At 39.6% G+C, this 19,567-nt stretch overlaps 1 protein-coding gene across 3 annotated transcripts in view; it reads left to right on the forward strand.

Moving 5' to 3' along the window:
• LOC125465406 (transforming growth factor beta receptor type 3-like) overlaps positions 1 to 19,567 on the forward strand; it is a 141,639-nt gene that overhangs the window by 88,108 nt on the left and 33,964 nt on the right. For all 3 annotated transcript variants that reach the window (XM_059638415.1, XM_059638413.1, XM_059638414.1), the window contains 6 exons: positions 4,676 to 4,785; positions 6,840 to 6,971; positions 7,474 to 7,515; positions 11,854 to 11,997; positions 15,588 to 15,866; positions 16,754 to 16,820. In XM_059638415.1, coding sequence (XP_059494398.1) covers positions 4,676 to 4,785; positions 6,840 to 6,971; positions 7,474 to 7,515; positions 11,854 to 11,997; positions 15,588 to 15,866; positions 16,754 to 16,820 — 774 coding nt within the window. The remainder of the gene's footprint in view (positions 1 to 4,675; positions 4,786 to 6,839; positions 6,972 to 7,473; positions 7,516 to 11,853; positions 11,998 to 15,587; positions 15,867 to 16,753; positions 16,821 to 19,567) is intronic.

Consider the following 19,567-nt stretch of genomic DNA (forward strand, 5'->3'; position numbering starts at 1 on the left):
AATGTGCATATGAATGAGAAGATTCATAAACATAGACTTTTTAAAAACTTCTGTAGTTTTGTAAAAAGAACGTATCAGCAAAGATGAATGTTGGTCTGTGGCAAGCAGAGACAGGAGAATTTAAAACTGAGAAGTGATAGAGAAACTAATTAATTGGAGGAAGATAGTAGAAATCTCCAGAAAAAGAGATCCGAGGAATTTGTGATAATGATGGACCAAAGGAAATTAGTTTAATTTTTCCAGTGTATTATTTGCTCGGAATAAAAGTTGACAGAACCCCTGTACCTATAATCCACATCCCAGAGCGTTGAAAGGAATGGCCATGGAGGTTATGGGAAGATTGATTATCGTTCAAATGTAGTAGATTTTGGAATGGTTCTTACAGAGCCCCATTTGGGGCAGCACGTTGGCTCAGTGGTTAGCACTGCTGCCTTACAGCACCAGGGACCCGGGTTCAATTCCACCCTCGGGCGACCGTCTGTGTGGAGTTTGCAGATTCTCCCAGTGACTGCGTGGTTTCCTCCGCGTGCTCTGATTTCCTTTCACTGTCTAAAAAATGTGCAGGCTAGATGGATTGGCCATGGAAAATTGCCCATAGTGTTGGGGCATGTGTAGATTAGTTGGTTTATAGGGGGGATGGGTCTGGGTGGGATGCTCTGACGGTCGGTGTGGACTTGTTGGGCCAAGGATCCTGTTTCCACAGTGTAGGGAGTCTATGATGATTATTGATATAGTGACTTGTGATAAGAATGTGTCCCGATGCTATTTTTGAGAACAATCGTAAAGCACGATACGGCTGCAAACCACACAAGGAGAGGTTAGGTCATTTGAGCAACCACTCGGTCAGGGAAATGGATTTTAAACAAATTTGATTGAATATTTTTTGAAGTGGCATTCAGGTGTATAGATGTGGGTTGATGTAGTTTATATGGATTTTAGCAAAGCCTTTGACCAAATTCCACAGAGGAAACTTAACAAGAAGGCAAATGCACGGGCGGTCCAGGGTAAGTTAATACAGTTGGATTCAAAATCAGCTCAATTGTAGGAGACAGGGTGATTACTGATGGCCGCTTTAGTGACTGGAACCTATGTCTAATGGTGTACCACAGGATCTGTTCTTTTTCTCCCCCCCCCCCAATTATTTGTTATTTATACAAACAAACAATGAGAAGTTGGGAGGTCATGCCGTACAGAACATTAGAGACGCCACTTTTGGAATACTGTGTGCAGTTCTGGTCTCCCAGCTATAGGAAGGATGTTGTGAAACTTGAAAGTGTTCAGCAAAGACGTATGAAAATGTTACCAGCGTTGGAGAGTTTGAGCTAGAGGGGGATGCTGAATAGTCTGGGGCTATTTCCCTTGGAGTGTTAGGCTGAGGGTTGAGCTTAAAGAGGTTTATAAAATCATGGGGACACACCTAAGGTAATTAGACAAAGTCTTTTCCCTTTGGTGGGGTAGTCCAAAACTAGAGGGCATAGGTTTAAAATGAGAGAGGAAAGATTTAAAAGGCACCTAAGGGGCAACATTTTCAATGCAGAGGATGGTGTATATATGGAATGAACTGCCAGAAGAAGTGGTGGGGGCTGGTACAATTACAGCATTTTAAAGGCATCTGGATGGGTATATGAATAGGAAGGGTTTACAGGGATATGGACCAAATGCTGGCAAATGGGACTAGATTAATTTAGGATATCTGGTTGACATGGATGAATTGGACTGAAGGGTCTGTTTCTATGACTGTATGAGGAGTTGTGTTAGTAAGTTTATAGTTTGTTTGCAACAAACAACTATACCTCCCAGTCGTGAACCATTTCAATTCCTCCCACCCGACTCCTCAGACAACATGTCCACACTGGACCTCCTGCATTGCCACAATGACATCACCCGAAAGATGCAGGAACAGCATCTCATATATTTCGCTTGGGAACTCTGCAGCCCAAGGATATCAATGTGGACTTCACAAGCTTCAAAATCTCCCTTCCCCGACCAAATGCCAAAATCAGCCCAGCTAGTCCCTGCCTCCTTAACCATTCCTCCCACCTCAAGCCCCACCCCCATCCCCTACCCACTAAGCTCATCCCACCCCCCCCCCCCCCGACCTGTCCGTCCTCCCTGGACTGACCTATCCCCCCCCCAATTCCCCACCTACATTCACCTTCACTGGATCTAACACCACCTCTTTGATCCGTCTGTCTCCTCTCACCCTATCTCCTCCATTATCCATCTTCTATCCGCCTCCCCCTGTCTCCCTATTTATTGCAGAATCCCCTTCCCCCTCCTCCATTCCTGAAGAAGGGTTCCGACCCAAAATGTCAAGTTTTCCTGCGCCTCTGATTAGAAGAATTAGAAGTGCAGGCGTATTGGAGGACTTTTTGGTTTTAAAAAGACGTGCATTTATGTAAAAACCGAAAGAACTGTGGATGCTGTAAATGCATGAACAAAAACAAAGTTGCTGGAAAAGCTCAGCAAGTCTGGCAGCATCTGTGAAGGAAAAAAACAGAGTTAACGTTTCGGGTCCGGTGACCCTTCCTCAGATCCAAAACATTAACTCTGTTTTTTTCTTTCACAGATGCTGCCAGACCTGCTGAGCTTTTCCAGCAACTTTGTTTTTGTTCATGCAATTATATAGAAATTTCCAAAACTTACTGTATGAGTTAAAGTACTTCACGTTTTGAGAGTAAAATGAGTACTTCTAATTCTCAACGATGGCTTCTGCCACGATGGTAACTGTGCTAAACTTCACTTGGTATCACTCAGAAACTCCACTGGCAGGGCACTTCCCACCCAGAGCAGTACAATGGGCTGGGAAATAACATGATTTGATGTCCTTTGTTTTCTCTAAGTCACTTTTCGGCCTTCTCTTTTGTTTCTTCTGTACTGTTCTGATGCCTTTTCAGTCCGCCTCCAGAAGTTATGACCATAAATTACACTTTCCCAGTTGTCAGTGTTATTGTCTGTTATCTTCATATCTCACTTGCAAGTATCCTTGGAGTGGAGGAATAGACCCCAAAGAGGTTGTAACCCATTGACTAGATCTTTTGAAGATCTTTGTCACCTGTTTAATTAATGTGAGCAGATTTTTGCAGATGCCAGTGGCTTAGCAATGAGTCTAAGTTGATAGAATTAACATGCTGAAAGATTTCTGGTTGGTGAGCTTTCTCTTGAAAGTGATGCTGAATATACATCCAAGACAGCAAAGGTAGAAACTAGAGGTAGTGGAACGGTGGTGGTGGGGGAATCACCAGATGAAATGAGGTTGTAACCATAGTAGACACAGTTGGCTGATGTTACATAGTAGGTTCGTGGTCCAGGGGAAGTGGGAGGAGGTATCACAGAGCTGGCACTCAGTCTCTGCAATGTAGAGATCAGTCCACCAGACAACAACAGCATCACCCTTATCAGCAGGCATAATTACAAAGTCAGGTTTGGATCTGAGAGCATGGATTGCAGTCAATTCCCAGGAGGATAGGTTGGAATGGGTTGGGGCTGGGGATAGAGAAATTGAGGCAACCTATGTCCCATCAGCAGTTTTCAATGAACAGGTTGAGTGCAAGTAAAAGGCCAGAGGGAAGTGTCCAAGTCGAAGGAGAGTGTTGGAAGCGGACGAAGGTGTCTGTGGAATGGTGAGAGAAATCTTGCCCAGAGAAATGTGCAAGGAGGTAAAGGCGATGGAAGAAGAGCTCAACATCACGTGCCCAAAATTCATTAACGTGGGGACAGAGGGATAAAACTGAGACCTTTGCTGAGTACAAAACATTCAGCATCAAATTGCGGAAGGTCAGGAGTGTTGGTGAATACACGGCAGAAGGTGGAGTTCAGAGAGTGGATGAAATCAGAGGGGAGGGGAGGTAGGTTCTGGAGGACCTTGGGTATCGCTAAGTTATTGCATCTTGTGTGCCTTGATGCTTGGAAGGAAGAGAAAAATATTCTTGTTAGTATGTTGATTGGAACTGGGCAGTGGCACAGGCCTGAGTCAGCATGATATGATGCAGTTGGAGAGAGAGGTTGTTGCATATGACGACGTGTGGTACTGAGTGTGGATCTCAGGAAGTGGCGAGAGCAGCTGTCTGTGGAACATTGAACATCACAAAGATACTTATGATCCTGGGTGGATTCAAAGCTCAAAGGATGAAACTTGAGTTAGAATCCAAGTGGGATAAATTTGAGCCAGAGGCAGTCACTAAGGAATGTGATGTGGCTGTGGAAATGAGTTTTAGAAAAAACCTGGTCAAATACCAGGAGTGACAGTGAAATTGAAGGTGATGGGTAAGAAAAAAGAAAAATGTGCCCCCCCCCAAGATGGAACATCACGCAATTGTGTCAACTATGGTCACCAACCTCATTTCATCTGAACTTTCTCTGAAGGTAGAAACTGCTTTGTCTTTTTCTTCCCTGTGTGATGAAAGTTTATAATATTATTACTTGAAAAGTGCGAAGTTTAAATTGAGGTAAATGATTCTTTGCATTTATGTCTGTAGACATCTTTGTTTTGGGAAAAGATCAGAGTGTCACTTTAAATATTTTAATATGTTTTATGCTCATTAATTATTACTTCCTCTCATTTTTTTTTATTGTACCAGTTTGTTTCCAGGTGGCAGTGGGTGGAAGTTGTGGCAAAGGAAATTATTTCAAAAACAATATAGTTGACTAAGAAATATTTATCTCTTCTATACAGCAAATGATGTCCATACGTCTGTGCTGCAATCAGAGTCTCTAGACAACTATGTTAAATCTGTTCACTGTGGAGAATCAGAGATGGAAATCATTGTCCGCAAAGATGGGAAGGTAACTGTCAAGTATACCGTCTTCCAATAAGTAGGTATTAGATTGGACTCAATAAGTACAAAGGCAGTGGGATTTTGTTTTGGAGGTTGCAGCTGGGCACTTGTTTGGCACATGTAGTTTGCCAGCTTTGGGAAGACAGAGGGCAGATTATTGGCTGGCTTCAAAACTGGCTTGGGTCTAAAGCAAGTCATGGTAATTCAGCTCCTTTTGGACCATAAAATTTCAAGAAATACCGTAGGATTTTTCTTTAGCTATCAGAGTCCCTTTTAAGGGTCACTGTTCATCTGCGCGTTGCCTGATACAAATGTGTGGGCTTACTAATTCCCACATATTGTCAACTTGTTCCTGCATAGCGAGTTTTGAGATGATTTGTAGCTCAGGTTGAGGCTCTGGATGTAAGTTTGCTCGCTGAGCTGGAAGGTTTGTTTTCAGACATTTTCGTCACCATTCTAGGTAACATCATCAGTGAGCCTCCGACGAAGCGCTGGTGTTATGTCCCGCTCTCTATTTATCTGTTTAGGTTTCCTTGGGTTGGTGATGTCCCTGCATATTGCAGTAAAATTAAAATTAATTTTTATGTTGTTTAGGACCCTGAATTGAATAAATAAGCAGGCTGCTCAACCATTTACAGATTTCTCAGAAAATTGCATCATTTGTTACAGAAGACATTTAATTTTGTCCCCACTCTAAATAGTTGCAGTTTTAATTAACATTTTTATTAATTATTCAAATGTAATATTTCAAAAAACTAAATTTATCTAGCTTTCAGCTCAACTATATTTTCCTCAAAAACTGAATACTGCACATCTGAAGCAACAACAGAAAATTTTGCCAGTTGTTGGCATCCACTGGAGAATGAAACAGTGGAATATAATGTCCTTCATCAAGGAGAATTTGATAGGAGGAGGGCTTTTAGTTAGGTAGGAGGTTGGCAGGTGAGCACCTTGCTGCCATCCCATCACCCAGCAAAATTAACTTCGGGTAGGGATGCACTTGGATGGCCGTCCTCTGATCCTTCCCAACTTGTTATCAATTGAGGCCCATAAGTCAGTAATTAACAGAACATTGGGATGACCTGTTTGTTGTCACATGGGAAGCCAAAGTAGAAAATTGTGGCAAATTGCTTTCAGCCTCTTGGACCGCTTCACCTCTTTGGTACCGATGAGCATTGAGAGACTCTACCTGTTGGAGGATGGGACTTCTTTCCTAGAGTTTCTTGATTCCTGGGGAAGACTTACCACTGTTCAGTTATTTGCCATGTTGCGGGACTCTCGCCAATTCTGCTGACACATAAAATTAAAACTGCCATAGAGTTAGCATTTCAAGTTGACCTTTCATTAGATCTGGAGAAAGGTAGAAATGTAACGAGTTTTAAGTAGATACAAAGGCAAGAGAGAAAATAAGGAAAGAACAAAAATGGCAACAAAAAAAAGTGAAAGAAAATGTCAGTGGGAAATGCATACAAAATATCAAAATAATTGCCATCAACCACAGTCCAAAGCAACAGATGCTCTGGTTCTGAGCTGAAATTGTTGATCTGGGAACTGAACTTATTGATCTTGGTCAAAGAGTCTGAAGCCCCTAATTGAAATATGAGATAATATTCCTCAAGCCTGCATTGAGCTTTTATCATGACAATAGAGTGTGTACGGTGAAAGTGGAGTGCCATTAAAATGGCAAATGGAAACTCAGAATATGTTTACTGACAGGAGATGTTAGCTAAGTAGCGTTTCAAATGCTGAGGGGGGAGAAGGAAAGATGTATTTGGTGGTATGATATTGGAAATGGTAGAAATTGCAGAGGATAATTTTGTTGAATCCAGTAGTTCATACGTGGATGGTGAGTTTGTGGGCAGGATCCTGTTCAGAGTGACTAGAAAGGTGCAGGAAATGGAACAGACACAGCTGAGTACAGTGAGAGGGAATCCTCAAGGAAAAGTGTTTCTCATTGCTACCATGTAGTTGCAGTAGTTTTTATCGATCCTGGGTTTGTGTATTAAAATTTGAGTGTTTTTTATTTTCCATTTACTTCTACTCTTTTTTTCCTTTCTACAGAAGCCAATTCAGGAAATAACATTACTGGATGATAATTGCAAAGGAAACAGTAATGAAACACATTTCTACCTGAAGTACATCCCTTACACAGAATGTAACACTACTGAAAGCGGAGGCAACTACATAAACAAGGTACAATTTATCTCTTGAGAGATAGAGAATTGCAAAATAGATGGGCAGCATTGTGGCTCAGCAATTAATGCTGCTGCCTCCGCCAGGGACCTGGATTCGATTCCAGCCTTGGGCAATTGTCTGTGTGGAGTTTGCACATTCTGTCCACATGTTTGTGTGGGTTTCCTTCTGGTGCTCTTGTTTTCTCCCACAGTCCAAAGGTGTGCAGGTTAGGTGGATTGGCTGTGTAAAATTGCCCTTAGTGTCCAGGAATGCGTCGGTAGGTGGGTTAACTTTAGGAAATGTGGGGTTACATGCAAAGGGTAGGTTCTGGGTCGGATGGCCCTTCACCGGGTTGGTGTGGACCTGATGGGCTGAGTGGCCTGTTACTGCACTGTATGGATTCTGTCTTTAAAAATGTAGAGAGAATATATGTCAAATTTATCCAGGCCTACGGCTTGTTTTTCACTTAAACCAATCAACTTAGAAAATCAACTCTAACCAAACATTCCTTTCTGTACAGCTAAAGGTGAAGTTGTACAATGGAACTGAAATCGTACATGATGTAAGTAATCTTTCCAATGTATGTACCCGATACAAACAAGTTTTGTTGAACATAACCAGTCTGGAAATTTGAAACGTAACTAAAAATCCTTTGCAAAGTACAAGCATAATACATGATTCATAATCCATGGTAGATCCTGAAGTGGAATAAAATGCTAGTTTCATTAATAATGATTGTGAAACTACTGAATTGTCATAAAAACCCATCTGGCTCACTAATGTATTTCAGGAAGCGTCTTTATCGTCTGGCTTACGTGTTACGCAAAACCCAAAGCAGCATGGTTAACTCTTAACTGGTCTCTGGAATGCCCTTAGAAAATACTTAGTCATATCAAAACAAGTACACTAAATTGCATTGTGGATGCACCTACAGTCTACCACACAGACATGATTGGTTCAAGAAAATGGCTCACAGGAGCAGTTGGGATATATGTGCAGTCAAAGTTATCCTTGACAATGAGGTTTATATCCCGTATTTAAATTATAATTTAAAAAATAATTGAAGTCTGCTGCTATTACCATCAATGGCACAATAACGACTAACAGAACCATGATCTGCCCACTTTTTAACATTTATCTGCCATGCATTTTAGAAGAAAAAAGTATGATTTTGCTTCAGTGAACTCATGATTCTGCATTGTGTGCTAGTTGCTTGACCAGAGATTATATTTAGGTCAACAAATCAGTTAAACAATGAGAACGGTCATTACTGGAATGCTTCTTGGATGTGAGGAATATCAGATCAGCCATGATCCTGTTGAATGGTGGAGCAGACTCAAGGGGCTGAACAGCCTACTCCTGTTCCTATTCCTTATAGTCGTACTCCTTTTGTAAGGTTCTACAATTATTGCAAACATCCATTCAACGTGTCTAGGATGCTAATGATGAGAGCTGACAAGGAAGACTGTTCCTTCTGAAGTCACTATTTGAAGAATTGCTCCATTCCTAGCTGAAAAGGTTCCCCTATCTGGAGCAGGCCTCACTTCCTGAAAATATATGGTCGGTGTTACTTATTTATAGTTTTCTAGCAATAATGGATGTGTGAATTAATCCTGAAAGCACTAATGGAAACTCAGAATGCATTATAAAATACGGCATTTTACAATTAAATGTGACCTGCAAGGCAAGAGATTTCCTTAATAAGTAACTATTATCTGACAAGTTTCTATGCAAAGTAGCTTTCTGGTTTTTGATTTTCTTAGGTTGGATTTTTAGCCTGTGCTGGAGTGAAGGATAGAGATAGGCAGGTACTGAAAATGGCACCTCCAGCAAATGTTAGTTCGCAAAGCTGCATATATGGTATGGCAAGACTGTCTGTGCACAACTGGCTCGTAACTGCTTAATTAACAACTACTTAAGACGCATGAAAAGAGGTTGACAGGTGTGGAAACAGCAGATCAAGGCACCAGTGCTGTGGAGGTTTAGCCTCAGGCCACCTTGTAAAATCAGTTTCCTGATCACTATTGCCATTTGGCTGTAAAGGACATTGTTATTCTACATTTATAAAAGTCTTGAGAGAACGTGACTCCTTTTTGAAGCACCCTTTCCTCAATTACATACTATGGCTTTCTCCTACTGTTTTCAAGCTAGATTAATCTGATTGGCCATCCGGCTGCTGTCCTGAATTGAACAGCACCTGTTAACTGCTAATTGGTGGGTCTGGCAGCATCTATGAAGGGAAAAAAACAGTTGACGTTTCGGGTTCGATGACCCTTCGTCACAAAGTTAACTCTGTTTCCTCCTTCACAGATGCTGCCAGACCTGCTGAGCTTTTCCAACAACTTTGTTTTTGTTCCTGATTTACAGCATCCGCAGTTCTTTTGGTTTTTAAACTGTTAATTGGCTACTGATTTTTAAAAAAACTCACATTAAATAACTGTTTTCGCACTGTCATTTTTTGTAGCAGGTTTGCAAGCCTGCGGGGAAAATCTAACCAGAAGACTTGTAGCATTTTGAATGTTACAATACCGCTTAAGCCGTTTGATTTATTGTCACGTGTTCTGAAGTATGATGAAAAGCTTTGTTTACAAGCAGTACAGGCAGGGCAGCACGGTGGCTGTGGTTAGCACTGCAGCCTCACAGCGCCAGGGAACCGGGTTCAATTCCAGCCTCGGGCGACTGTCTGTGTGGAGTTTGCACATTCTCCCTGTGTCTGCGTGTGTTTCCTCCGGGTGCTCTGGTTTCCTCCCACAGTCCAAAGATGTGCATGCTAGGTGGATTGGCCATGCTAAATTACCCGTAGTGCTCAGGGGTGAATGGGTTACAGGGGGATGGGTCTGGGTGGGATTCTTCAAGGAGCGGTGTGGACTTGTTGGGCCAAAGGGCCTGTTTCCACACTGTAGGGAATCTAATCTAATCATTAAGCAAGGATGTACAGATCAGAAGTTGTAAAAAGACTTAGATAGCAACATACAGGTTGCATTGCACAGGGCACGCACTAGGCAGGATCAATGTTAGCAAGATCAGCATTATTTGAAACTAGAGAGTCTATTGATCAGTCAAATAGCAGCTGGAAAGAAGCTGTTCCTGAACCTACTAGTGTGTGTGTGTTCAGGTTTCTGTATTTTCTCCCCGAAGGAAGAGGTAGGAGATCATTGCGGGGTGCCCTGGGTCTCTGATTTTGGCAGCCTTCCACAACCGCTGTGTGAAAGGAGCCTGTGGGTGGAAGATTGGCTTCTGTGATGGTCTGGTCTGGTCCGTGTACACCACCTTTTGTACTACTTTTTTAGGGTCCTGGGAAGAGTAGTTCCATAGGGTCCGTTATGCACCTAGACAGTATGCTTTCAGTGGTGCATCTGTAGAAGTTGGTGAGGGTCTTTATGGACATTCCAGATTTCCTGAGGAGGAAGAAGAAGCATTGTTGTGCCTTCTTGACTGTCACATCTACGTGGGAGGTCCAGGACAGGTCGTCCGTTATCGTCATTCGTAAGAACTTGATGCTCTCCACCCTCTCAACCTCAGTTCTATTGCTATAGACATGGTGTTCTCCTTTCTTTTTGAAGTCAGTGATCAGTTCTGTAGATTTTCCGACATTGAGAGAGAGGTTGCCATGATCTATTAATCCAGTCTCTTCACTAATTCATCAAAGGCATGGGATCAAACTGCGTTCTAGTGATTTGATTACATAATGTAACAAGACACTTCAATGTAGAAAGGTTCATGTGTTGAGCAACCAGTATGCTACATTTCAGAGTGCAGTCTTTTGAATGAAATTTTAAACTGAGATCCTGGCTGCTTTCAAAGAGCAAAGAAAATTACAGTACAGGAACAGGCCCCTCAGCACTCCAAGCCTGCACCGACATGCTGCCCGTTACAACTAAAAACTTGTACCTTCTTGGGACTGTATCCCTCTGTTCCCATCCTATTCATATATTTGTCAAGATGCCCTTTAAAAGTCACTATCGTATCTGCTTCCACTAACTCCCTGGGGAACGAGTTCCAGGCATCCACCACTGTGTGTGTGTGTTTGTGTGTGTGTGTGTGTATAAATAAATAAATGACTCTTACATCACCTTTAAACTTTGCCCCTCGCACCTTAAACCTGTGGCCCCTGGTAACTGACTGTTCCGCCCTGGGAAAAAGCTTCTGACTGTCCAGTCTGTCCATGCCCTTCATAATCTTGTAGACCTCTATCAGGTCCCTCCTCAACCTCAGTCGTTCCAGTGAGACAACCCAAGTTTCTCCAACCTCTCCTCATAGCTAATGCCCTCCATACCAGGCAACATCCTGGTAAATCTTTCCTGTACTCTCTCCAAAGCCACCACATTCCTTCAGGTGCTGCGGCGACCAGAATTGAATACAATATTCCAAATGCGGCCAAACTAAGGTTCTATAAAGCTGCAACATTACCTGCCAATTTTTAAATCTGCTGCCCCAGCCAATGAAGGCAAGCATGCCATATGCCTTGTTTACTGCCTTTTCCATCTGCCTAGCCACTTTTTCAATGACCTGTACGCCCAGATCCCTTTCAGAGAGGAATATAAAAATGATCCCATATCCAGAGGTACATTTGATGGGGATCAGGGGAATTTTGTTACCCAATATGAATCTATTAGATAACATCCCTTAACTAGTAGGTTACCTATGTTGTTGTAGGAGCTTGCTTTATCAAGTTAAGTGCAGCATTTGTCTACATTATGTGTAGACTACACATGAAAGATAAATAATTAGCTCACTGCAGAACACAATGGGATATCTTGAAGTAATGAAAAGAGCTTTCTTCTTAATTTATTGCCTGCTTGTGCGTTCATTCATAATCGTGTGTTCATTTAAAATTCTCTTTAATAAATAAGAAAATATTGTGATTTATGGTTTTATTTTCTCATTTTTCCTTAATCAGGTGCATTGCCCACGAGTACAAGAAGTTTGTGATCTTGTTACACATAACATGATTGGCGATGAATCATATATCAGAATTTTTGGGCATTGTGACTTTAAAAAGCCATTCTCAAAGATTTACAACAACACAAATGTCAATGGAGAGGTACAGTAATAGTTTACTTCAATTTTAAATTAGTTTAATGCTTACATGTTTGGCCTATAATTGGCTATGAGTTAAGAACATAAATAGGAGCAGGAGTACACTGTTCAACCACTCAAACCTGCTCTACTGTTTAATAACCTCTTGATATTTCAAAAATCTATTGATCTTCTCTTTTAAATTTTTTTATGTTCTAGCTCCACAACTCTCTGGCTTAGAGAATTTTGGATAATCACTACCCTCTGAATGGATAAATTCCTTTGTATCCACAGTTTTAAATGAATGGCTCCTCAGTCTTTAACTGTATTCTCATTTTCCCCCAGTAGTGGAAACATCTCAACCATCGGGCCCGAAACGTCAGCTTTTGTGCTCCTAAGATGCTGCTTGGCCTGCTGTGTTCATCCAGCTTCACACTTGGTTAGCTTCATTCCAGGAGTCAGCTTTGTGAATCTCTCTTTAAAGTACCTGTAATGGCAGGACATTCTTTAAGCACAGGGACCAAAATTGTACATAGAACTCCAGGTGCAACTTCACCAACATCTTGTGCAGTTGTAACAAGACTTGCCTATTTTTAAACTTGAAACTCCTCGCAGTAAATGTCAAAATTCCATTTGCTGTTTTAATTACTTTCTGCACCTGCATTCTAACTTCCTGTTTCATGTACAGGAACACCCAGACAACTCTGCGCTGTGTTTGTTGGAATGTGTTTCCATTTAAATACTAGGCTGTCTTTTGATCTTTTCTACTAAAGTACATGGCCTACATTTGCCTGCATTAAAATCCATTTGGAAATGTTTGCCCACTGACTCAACTATCCATATCCTCTTGCAGATTTCTTGTGTCCTCATTGCAACATACCCTCCTCTTATTTGGTGTCATCAGCAAATTTTGATACATTCACTCTGCCTGCTCCTCTAAGTTATTAATATAAGTTGTAAATAATTGAAGTCCAAGAGCTGATCCCTGTGTCACAGCATTAGTTATGTCTTCCCAGCCTTAAAAAGATACATTCATTCTAACTGTCTTCCATATTTTATCCATACCTCAGTTCAGCTTAGCAGCTTTGGCAGCATCTGTGGAGAGAAACCAGACTTAATATTTTAGGTCAAGTGACCCTTGCTCAGCATCTCTGCTGTCTCTTCTTTTAAAAATTTTTTTCAGAAACTTCCCTTCATTGAACCTTCATTGAAACTTCCTTTCCGCTCATCAGTTTAAAACGCTTTCAGCAAACCTGATTATGTGATTCAGCAGGACACTGGTCTTGTCATAGTTCAAATGAAGCCCTTCCCAATGGACCAATGCTGTCTTTCCCCAGTCTGTTTTCCTGTGATATTGCAGTTTGACCCTTAAAAGTAGAAACAGGTAGGAGGGGCTTTCTGTCACTGGGTTTTATCTCCTTCCACTGGAACCCTTCTGGCATGGAAGTCTATTTTTTTTCTTTATGTTGGTGTCGTCCCTGTATTTGTTTGAGAAGATGCTGTCCTCTCTCACTCCTTTTAAGGTACTAGTAACCACCCAAGTTCTCCTCTCTTCCACTTCGGTACTGATTATTATCTCCACACCCTGCACCTGCTTTTTAATTTGTGATCAGAATCATCTACTGAAATCTTCACAAAACACATGCAGGTGATGCATGTAAATTGATTTGACACAATTAATTTATTGGTCAGGAAGCCAGAGTCTGTGTAACATCAACAAGTCATAAACTTTGCTCAAAGTTAAACTGTGGTAGCTTTCATTTTTGGAATCCTTGCTGACTACTCTTCATTATGTTTCCAGATGTTTTCTGTTTCATCTTTTCAGGAAGAATGCCATTATCTTTCCTGCCACCACTTTAATTCTTAATGTTCTCTGGATATGTCCTAACTGTTTTTAAATAAAAGAATCACGTTAGATTTCCGCAGGTGCTTGGTTATTGTTCACTTTTCTAATAAATTTTTATCCATATGTGATAGTACCTGTGCTACCCCTTGACTAAGTTTTAATGAGTGCAGATCTAACCTATCAGGTCAAAGGCTTTTATTCTGCACCAACTAGTTTTATCAATGGTCTTTTCACACACTGCACACACACCCTTTCTAAGTGTATCTTGTTTGATCTTATTTTTGATGTCATGTTGCTTTAAACAAGCAGTCAAAAAACTTGGTTTGACAACTCTCATACAAAAAAAACTGTTTCTATTAATATTAAAGTAATACCCTAGATAGCCATCCTCTTTGCTTGCCTGGCACTTAAAATCCTCCTGACTTTTTAGAATTGTGTCCCCCTTTTCTAGATTATCAATTACATGATACACCATACTGTGTCTTGCATATGAATTGAATGTTCCTGGTTTGTTCTGTTCCCTCAATGAAACATGAAATCTTATCTAATCCATACTTGAACTGGCTAATCTTACAATAGTTAGGTTTAGATGATTAATGGGCGATTCAGCAGCATTGGCAAAAATATCTTTTGATCTGGGAATCAGTTGTGAATTGTTTGTGATGTGTGATCAACAAGAAAACACTGAAAGTAAATATATCTATTCCCATATATATTGTTAAAGGCAAGGAAAAAAAAACCTCATTTAATGCATGATCAATGAGACTGAAGCAAGTTATTCGTCCAAAGTACATTATAGGCTTAACTTGTTCTCAATTTAATTGTATGCACATTTAACAAGAGATTTGTAATAAAATGTAATTATTGTAACATGAATGAAGAACATATTAAGAGAATTAATGAAAAATGAAATCATATTTGATTAAATTAGTCATATAAATAAAATTCAAAGTTTGAAATTCAAGCACAACCTTTAATTGTTTGCATCTTGCTTTGAAATTTGATTTTGCCGAACTGATTATGAGAATTTATTCAGCTTTTTATGGCTGTGTTGTTTGGATTTACAGTTATATTTTTCCCTAGATATTCAACTTCATTGAATCCTCCTCCATCTAAAGAACCCACTATAACTGCCAGTATCTATTGCTTGTTACTCCTTTTGCTGTGTATTACAGGGTTTAATTGATCTACAAGTGTAACACAGGATGAGTTAATTGGCAGCCATTTTATCATTGCACCTAAGCATTCCACTGAAATTCACAATGATAATCCAGATTGTTTTTGGAGATTCACATCCAAGTCTCATGCTGATTTTGGTTTTTTGACATTAAAAGCATTGGCTTTACATTTGTGCAATGAACAATAAATTGGCTGCTGATTCTGTATAATTGCCTTTTGAACTGCTAGCATAAACCACGTTGACGCTGAGGATTAAGCTGGTATCAATGTGGAAAGAGTGTAGGATTGTTTGTCACATATCCACTGGGAACTGATGAACTTGATCGTATTGACATTGTCTCAGCACCCCATTCTTCACTTGTATTCTGTGAAACTTTTCTTCCTGAGCATTTGCTTTCAAAATTAGTATTTTCAGAGACTGAAATATTAACTTTATCAAAATGATTAATAAATTAGTAAAAGGAACTGATTTTTTTAACCTAAACCTATGGAAATGTACTGCAATATGATGTCCTGTTTTAATGGTGAAGCTGTCTTATACACACATATATGTTAGTATTGCATAACTTTGAAAATTCATATTTTTGTAGATTTTACTCCCTTCACTTGGACAAAATCAGAATGCATTTGGAATTGACATGAAGCTTCAAAACTGTTCTCTCATCCCAAGATTTGCAGTCAATTCGGTCAATAAAAGTGTCCTTCTTCCTAAAATCTCAGTGACTGTAATACATGCAAAATCACACAAAACCAAGTGTACAAATGAAGTCATAAACCACTACCCATTCTGGTTTCTCTTCCATAATTCATGGAGCCCAGTTGTTGAGGAAGCAGTCTTGGAATGTTCTCAAGCAGCATGTACTTCTGGGGTAAGTCAGTGTTCTGCAGTGCAACAATATTATTGGTTTACTCAAGAGTTTTAACAATATCAACTCTTTACCATCTGAAATCTCACTGTTTGCTGATTTTTCTATATCTTAAATTTTTACTCATGATGTCATACTTTTTAAATTACGTAATGTAATATTTATAAAATTGGTTAAGGGAAAGCTTGGCATAAGAGTTTTCAAAAACAGGAATGGAACAAAATCAGAAATTGTTGGGAAAAACTCAGCAGGGTAGGCAGCATTTGTGGAGAGAAAGCAGTGTTAATGTTTCATGCTCAGTGACCCTTTTTCAGAATGGTTCTGAAACGTTAACTCTGCTTTCTCTCCACAGATGCTGCTTGATCTGATTAGTTTTTTCAGCAACTTCTGATTTTGTTTCCGATTTCCAGCATCTGCAGTTCTTTGAGATTCTTTAGTTTATTTGGAAAACAAAGTGAAAACATCTGGGGAAATGATGAGATTACAAGGTGTAGAGCTGGATGAATATGCTGCTCTGATGCTGCTTGGCCTGCTGTGTTCATCCAGCTCTGCACCTTGTTATCTCAGATTCTCCAGCATCTGCAGCTCCTACTATCTGGGGAAATGATGTCAATATTTTTGCTTTGTGACTATTTCTTTCGGCATCTATGAATAAAAGAAATGAAAATTCATTTGAAGCATAACAGTACTATGTCAAATGTAGCTACTTAGCTATTGTTTGTCAATTGTATGAAAAGAATAATAAACTTGTATATTTGAGCAGTTAGGAAATTTGAAGGAAAATGAACCCCGAGATCTTGTTTATTCCTTGGGTTAAAAGCTTCTCAGTCTATAAGCATGCATCACTCACACTGAGTTCATCCAAATAATACTTTTTCTGTTATTCCTAGTCTTGCTTTGATATGAGAAGGATAAATAAAACGTTGAAAATTGACAACCATAGCCCTCCGCATCCTAGTAAGTTCAGTTTTCTGTTGAAGCACAAAATTTTTGTTTGTGTAAGTGTTGCCATTAAAATGTTTAATTTCCATATATGCTTTCATTATGCTTTTCATTTTTACTTTGAACGTTATTAGTTGTTTGCAATGGTGTAACAAAAGGTAAAGAAGTGAAGACAAATGAGTAGAAATGAGAATGAAGGCATAAAAGAACAATAATCCTTTTCATCCTGTTGAGTCTGTTGGAAAGATCTATTTCCTTAGATGAGTTTAGAACAGATGTTATTGTATTTATAAAACAAAACTGAACAGTCAAAGGACCTACAGTGTAGAAATTAGAAATACCAGAAATCATACCAGACCAGAAATACAGCATTTGCAATAAGGCTGGGGTGTGGGCTTCTGAAACTGGTGTTAAGACACACTGCACATAGATTTATTTTCTGCATTATATTACCTCTTTGATAGGACAAATGCTTTGGTAATCAAGCTCCACCACTCTAAGTTGTGCCAAAATTATATCACCAATTTTTTCTATTATATCACCAAACTAGTCAATTTGTTTCTTTTTAATTACCGTAATATAGGATGAAAGAAACTTTTCCCAGATTTCTTATGAATTCAAAAATAACTCATTTAAAGAATATATTTTAATGGACAAATCTGATTATGAATGAAGCTACTATTCAGAATTAAACTATATCCTGCACATTCATACGTGACAAAATATAATACAGCACTGCAGTGATTAGTTGGATTCCTAGATGAGACACATTTGCAATTAGCAAACACTACTGTTTAGAAGTGTCTCTCAAATGTCTGAATCATAGGAGATAGCATATGAATGTGCCAAAGTGGTATGTGATTGGACCATAATCAGGAGTGTAAAAAATTGTCAGACTAAATATTTCATTCATCAAAAGAGAATGGACCTAACCACCATCTTTGCATAGTTGACAGTCCACTTACATCAAATTGGCTCAACGGCAACTTGTGTAATGCCTCATAGGGTGTTATAAAATAATTTGCATGGCTCAGGCAGTGTAAAGAGATGTTGGGAGAGAAGGTGAAATGTTTGGTTGAAGAGTTAGATTTGAGGAAGTGTCATCAAGGAGGAATGTGACATAGGCAAAACGACAGAGGTAGGGAATTCCAGAGCTTCAGACTTGGGTAAATGAAGACATGGCCGCCAACAGTAGGGCAGTATTAATTAGGAGTGCACAAGAGGCCCGAATTAGAAGAGGACAGTCCTCTCAAAGGATTGGGAAGGGCAAGGGAGTGGGGACTGAAGGTAAGTATGAGAATTTTAAAATCACAATATTGCTTGACTCACAGCTATTTTATTTCTACATTGATTCCAGACCGGGCAATGTGCATTTAAGGCATTTAAACAAAATCAGTAGAAAGTTACACCATGCCTTTACCATGTGCTTGCCAGTTTGATAGTGAGAAAAATACTAGTTGTCTACTTAAAGTTTCTGTGTCTTTATGAAGACAGCAAGCACAGAATCAAGACTGTATAGTCTGACATATTGTAGCAATCTAATCCAAGACGTCTACCTCAACGAGGATCTGATCTTCATAATGTATGATTTTAAGGACTAATATGTAAGGAACGCTCAAGCCGTATTACAGTAATAAGTGTTTTACTCATGAATCCACATCAGGAGCCAATATGAGTCGGCAAGCACAGGGCTTGTAGGAAACAGAATTTGTTGCCAGTGAAGACACATGGTGTGCAGAATTTTTGATAACCCCATATTTACAGACTTGACCTTGTGAATTCAATTACATCATCCCTTAAATTGGCTTTCGCTAGTCAATTATTTCTCAATTTTGTTGCCCTTTGATCTTCCCAATGCCACTTGACCCCTAGACATGCTGGTTTTCTAGTTATGTTGCCTGCTTTCTGAATCTTTCAGCATTATGCAAATTTGCTTGGGTCAGCATTATCAATTCCCATCAAAATGTTCACCTCAAAGTCTGTTTTTCTAAAGAAACCAGATGAAAATTCTTAACCTTTTGTTTAATTTAGTTCCTCATACCAAAAATCATTTTTATTTGCTCATTTCTCTGCTTTCTCAAGAACAAACATATCCTTCCTTTTAATTAGGTGATCAGATTTTGATGCAGTAAATAAAAGCCTAAAGTTCAGCTACTTCAAATGGAATATTGCGCAGAACTTCATGGATGGCCTAGCAAGGAAAATGCATTATTCTGAATATCATTAAACCAGAGATAACAAAAATCAGTAGGTTGAGCTTTTTGGTCTCTTTTGAACTTGCCACTGTCAAGCAGAGCAGGTAGATAGTGAATTATGTAATTAAATAAAGGTGACTTGGTGATAGGATACTAGTCTCTGTAGAGCTTTTTCATCAAAGCTCTTTGACGTTCAACGCTTCCCAACCCCTCAGCGTTAAAGAAATATTCTGTATTTCTGCTTTACCTACCAATATTGATAATCTCATCAGCCTTGAGGAAAATTCTGGAATCTGTAATAAAGGATGCAGTAACAGAACACTTAAGCAAACTAGAAAATAATGATAGATTGGGCAAAGCCAGCATGGATCTGTGAAAATGAAATGCTGCTAAACCAACATACATAGACCTTTTGAGCATATAACGAGATAAGGGAGAACATGAAATTCCATCTGCCAAATGTTTGGTCTCTCATTTAGCATCTCCAAATTCCTCAAAAGTTCTTTGCATCATCTTCTGACTTCACACTTTATATCTAGTTTTGTGTTACCTAACCTCTAAAGTAGA

Source organism: Stegostoma tigrinum, chromosome 29 (genome assembly GCF_030684315.1).
Source record: "Stegostoma tigrinum isolate sSteTig4 chromosome 29, sSteTig4.hap1, whole genome shotgun sequence".
In the NCBI taxonomy this organism is placed as follows: domain Eukaryota; kingdom Metazoa; phylum Chordata; class Chondrichthyes; order Orectolobiformes; family Stegostomatidae; genus Stegostoma; species Stegostoma tigrinum.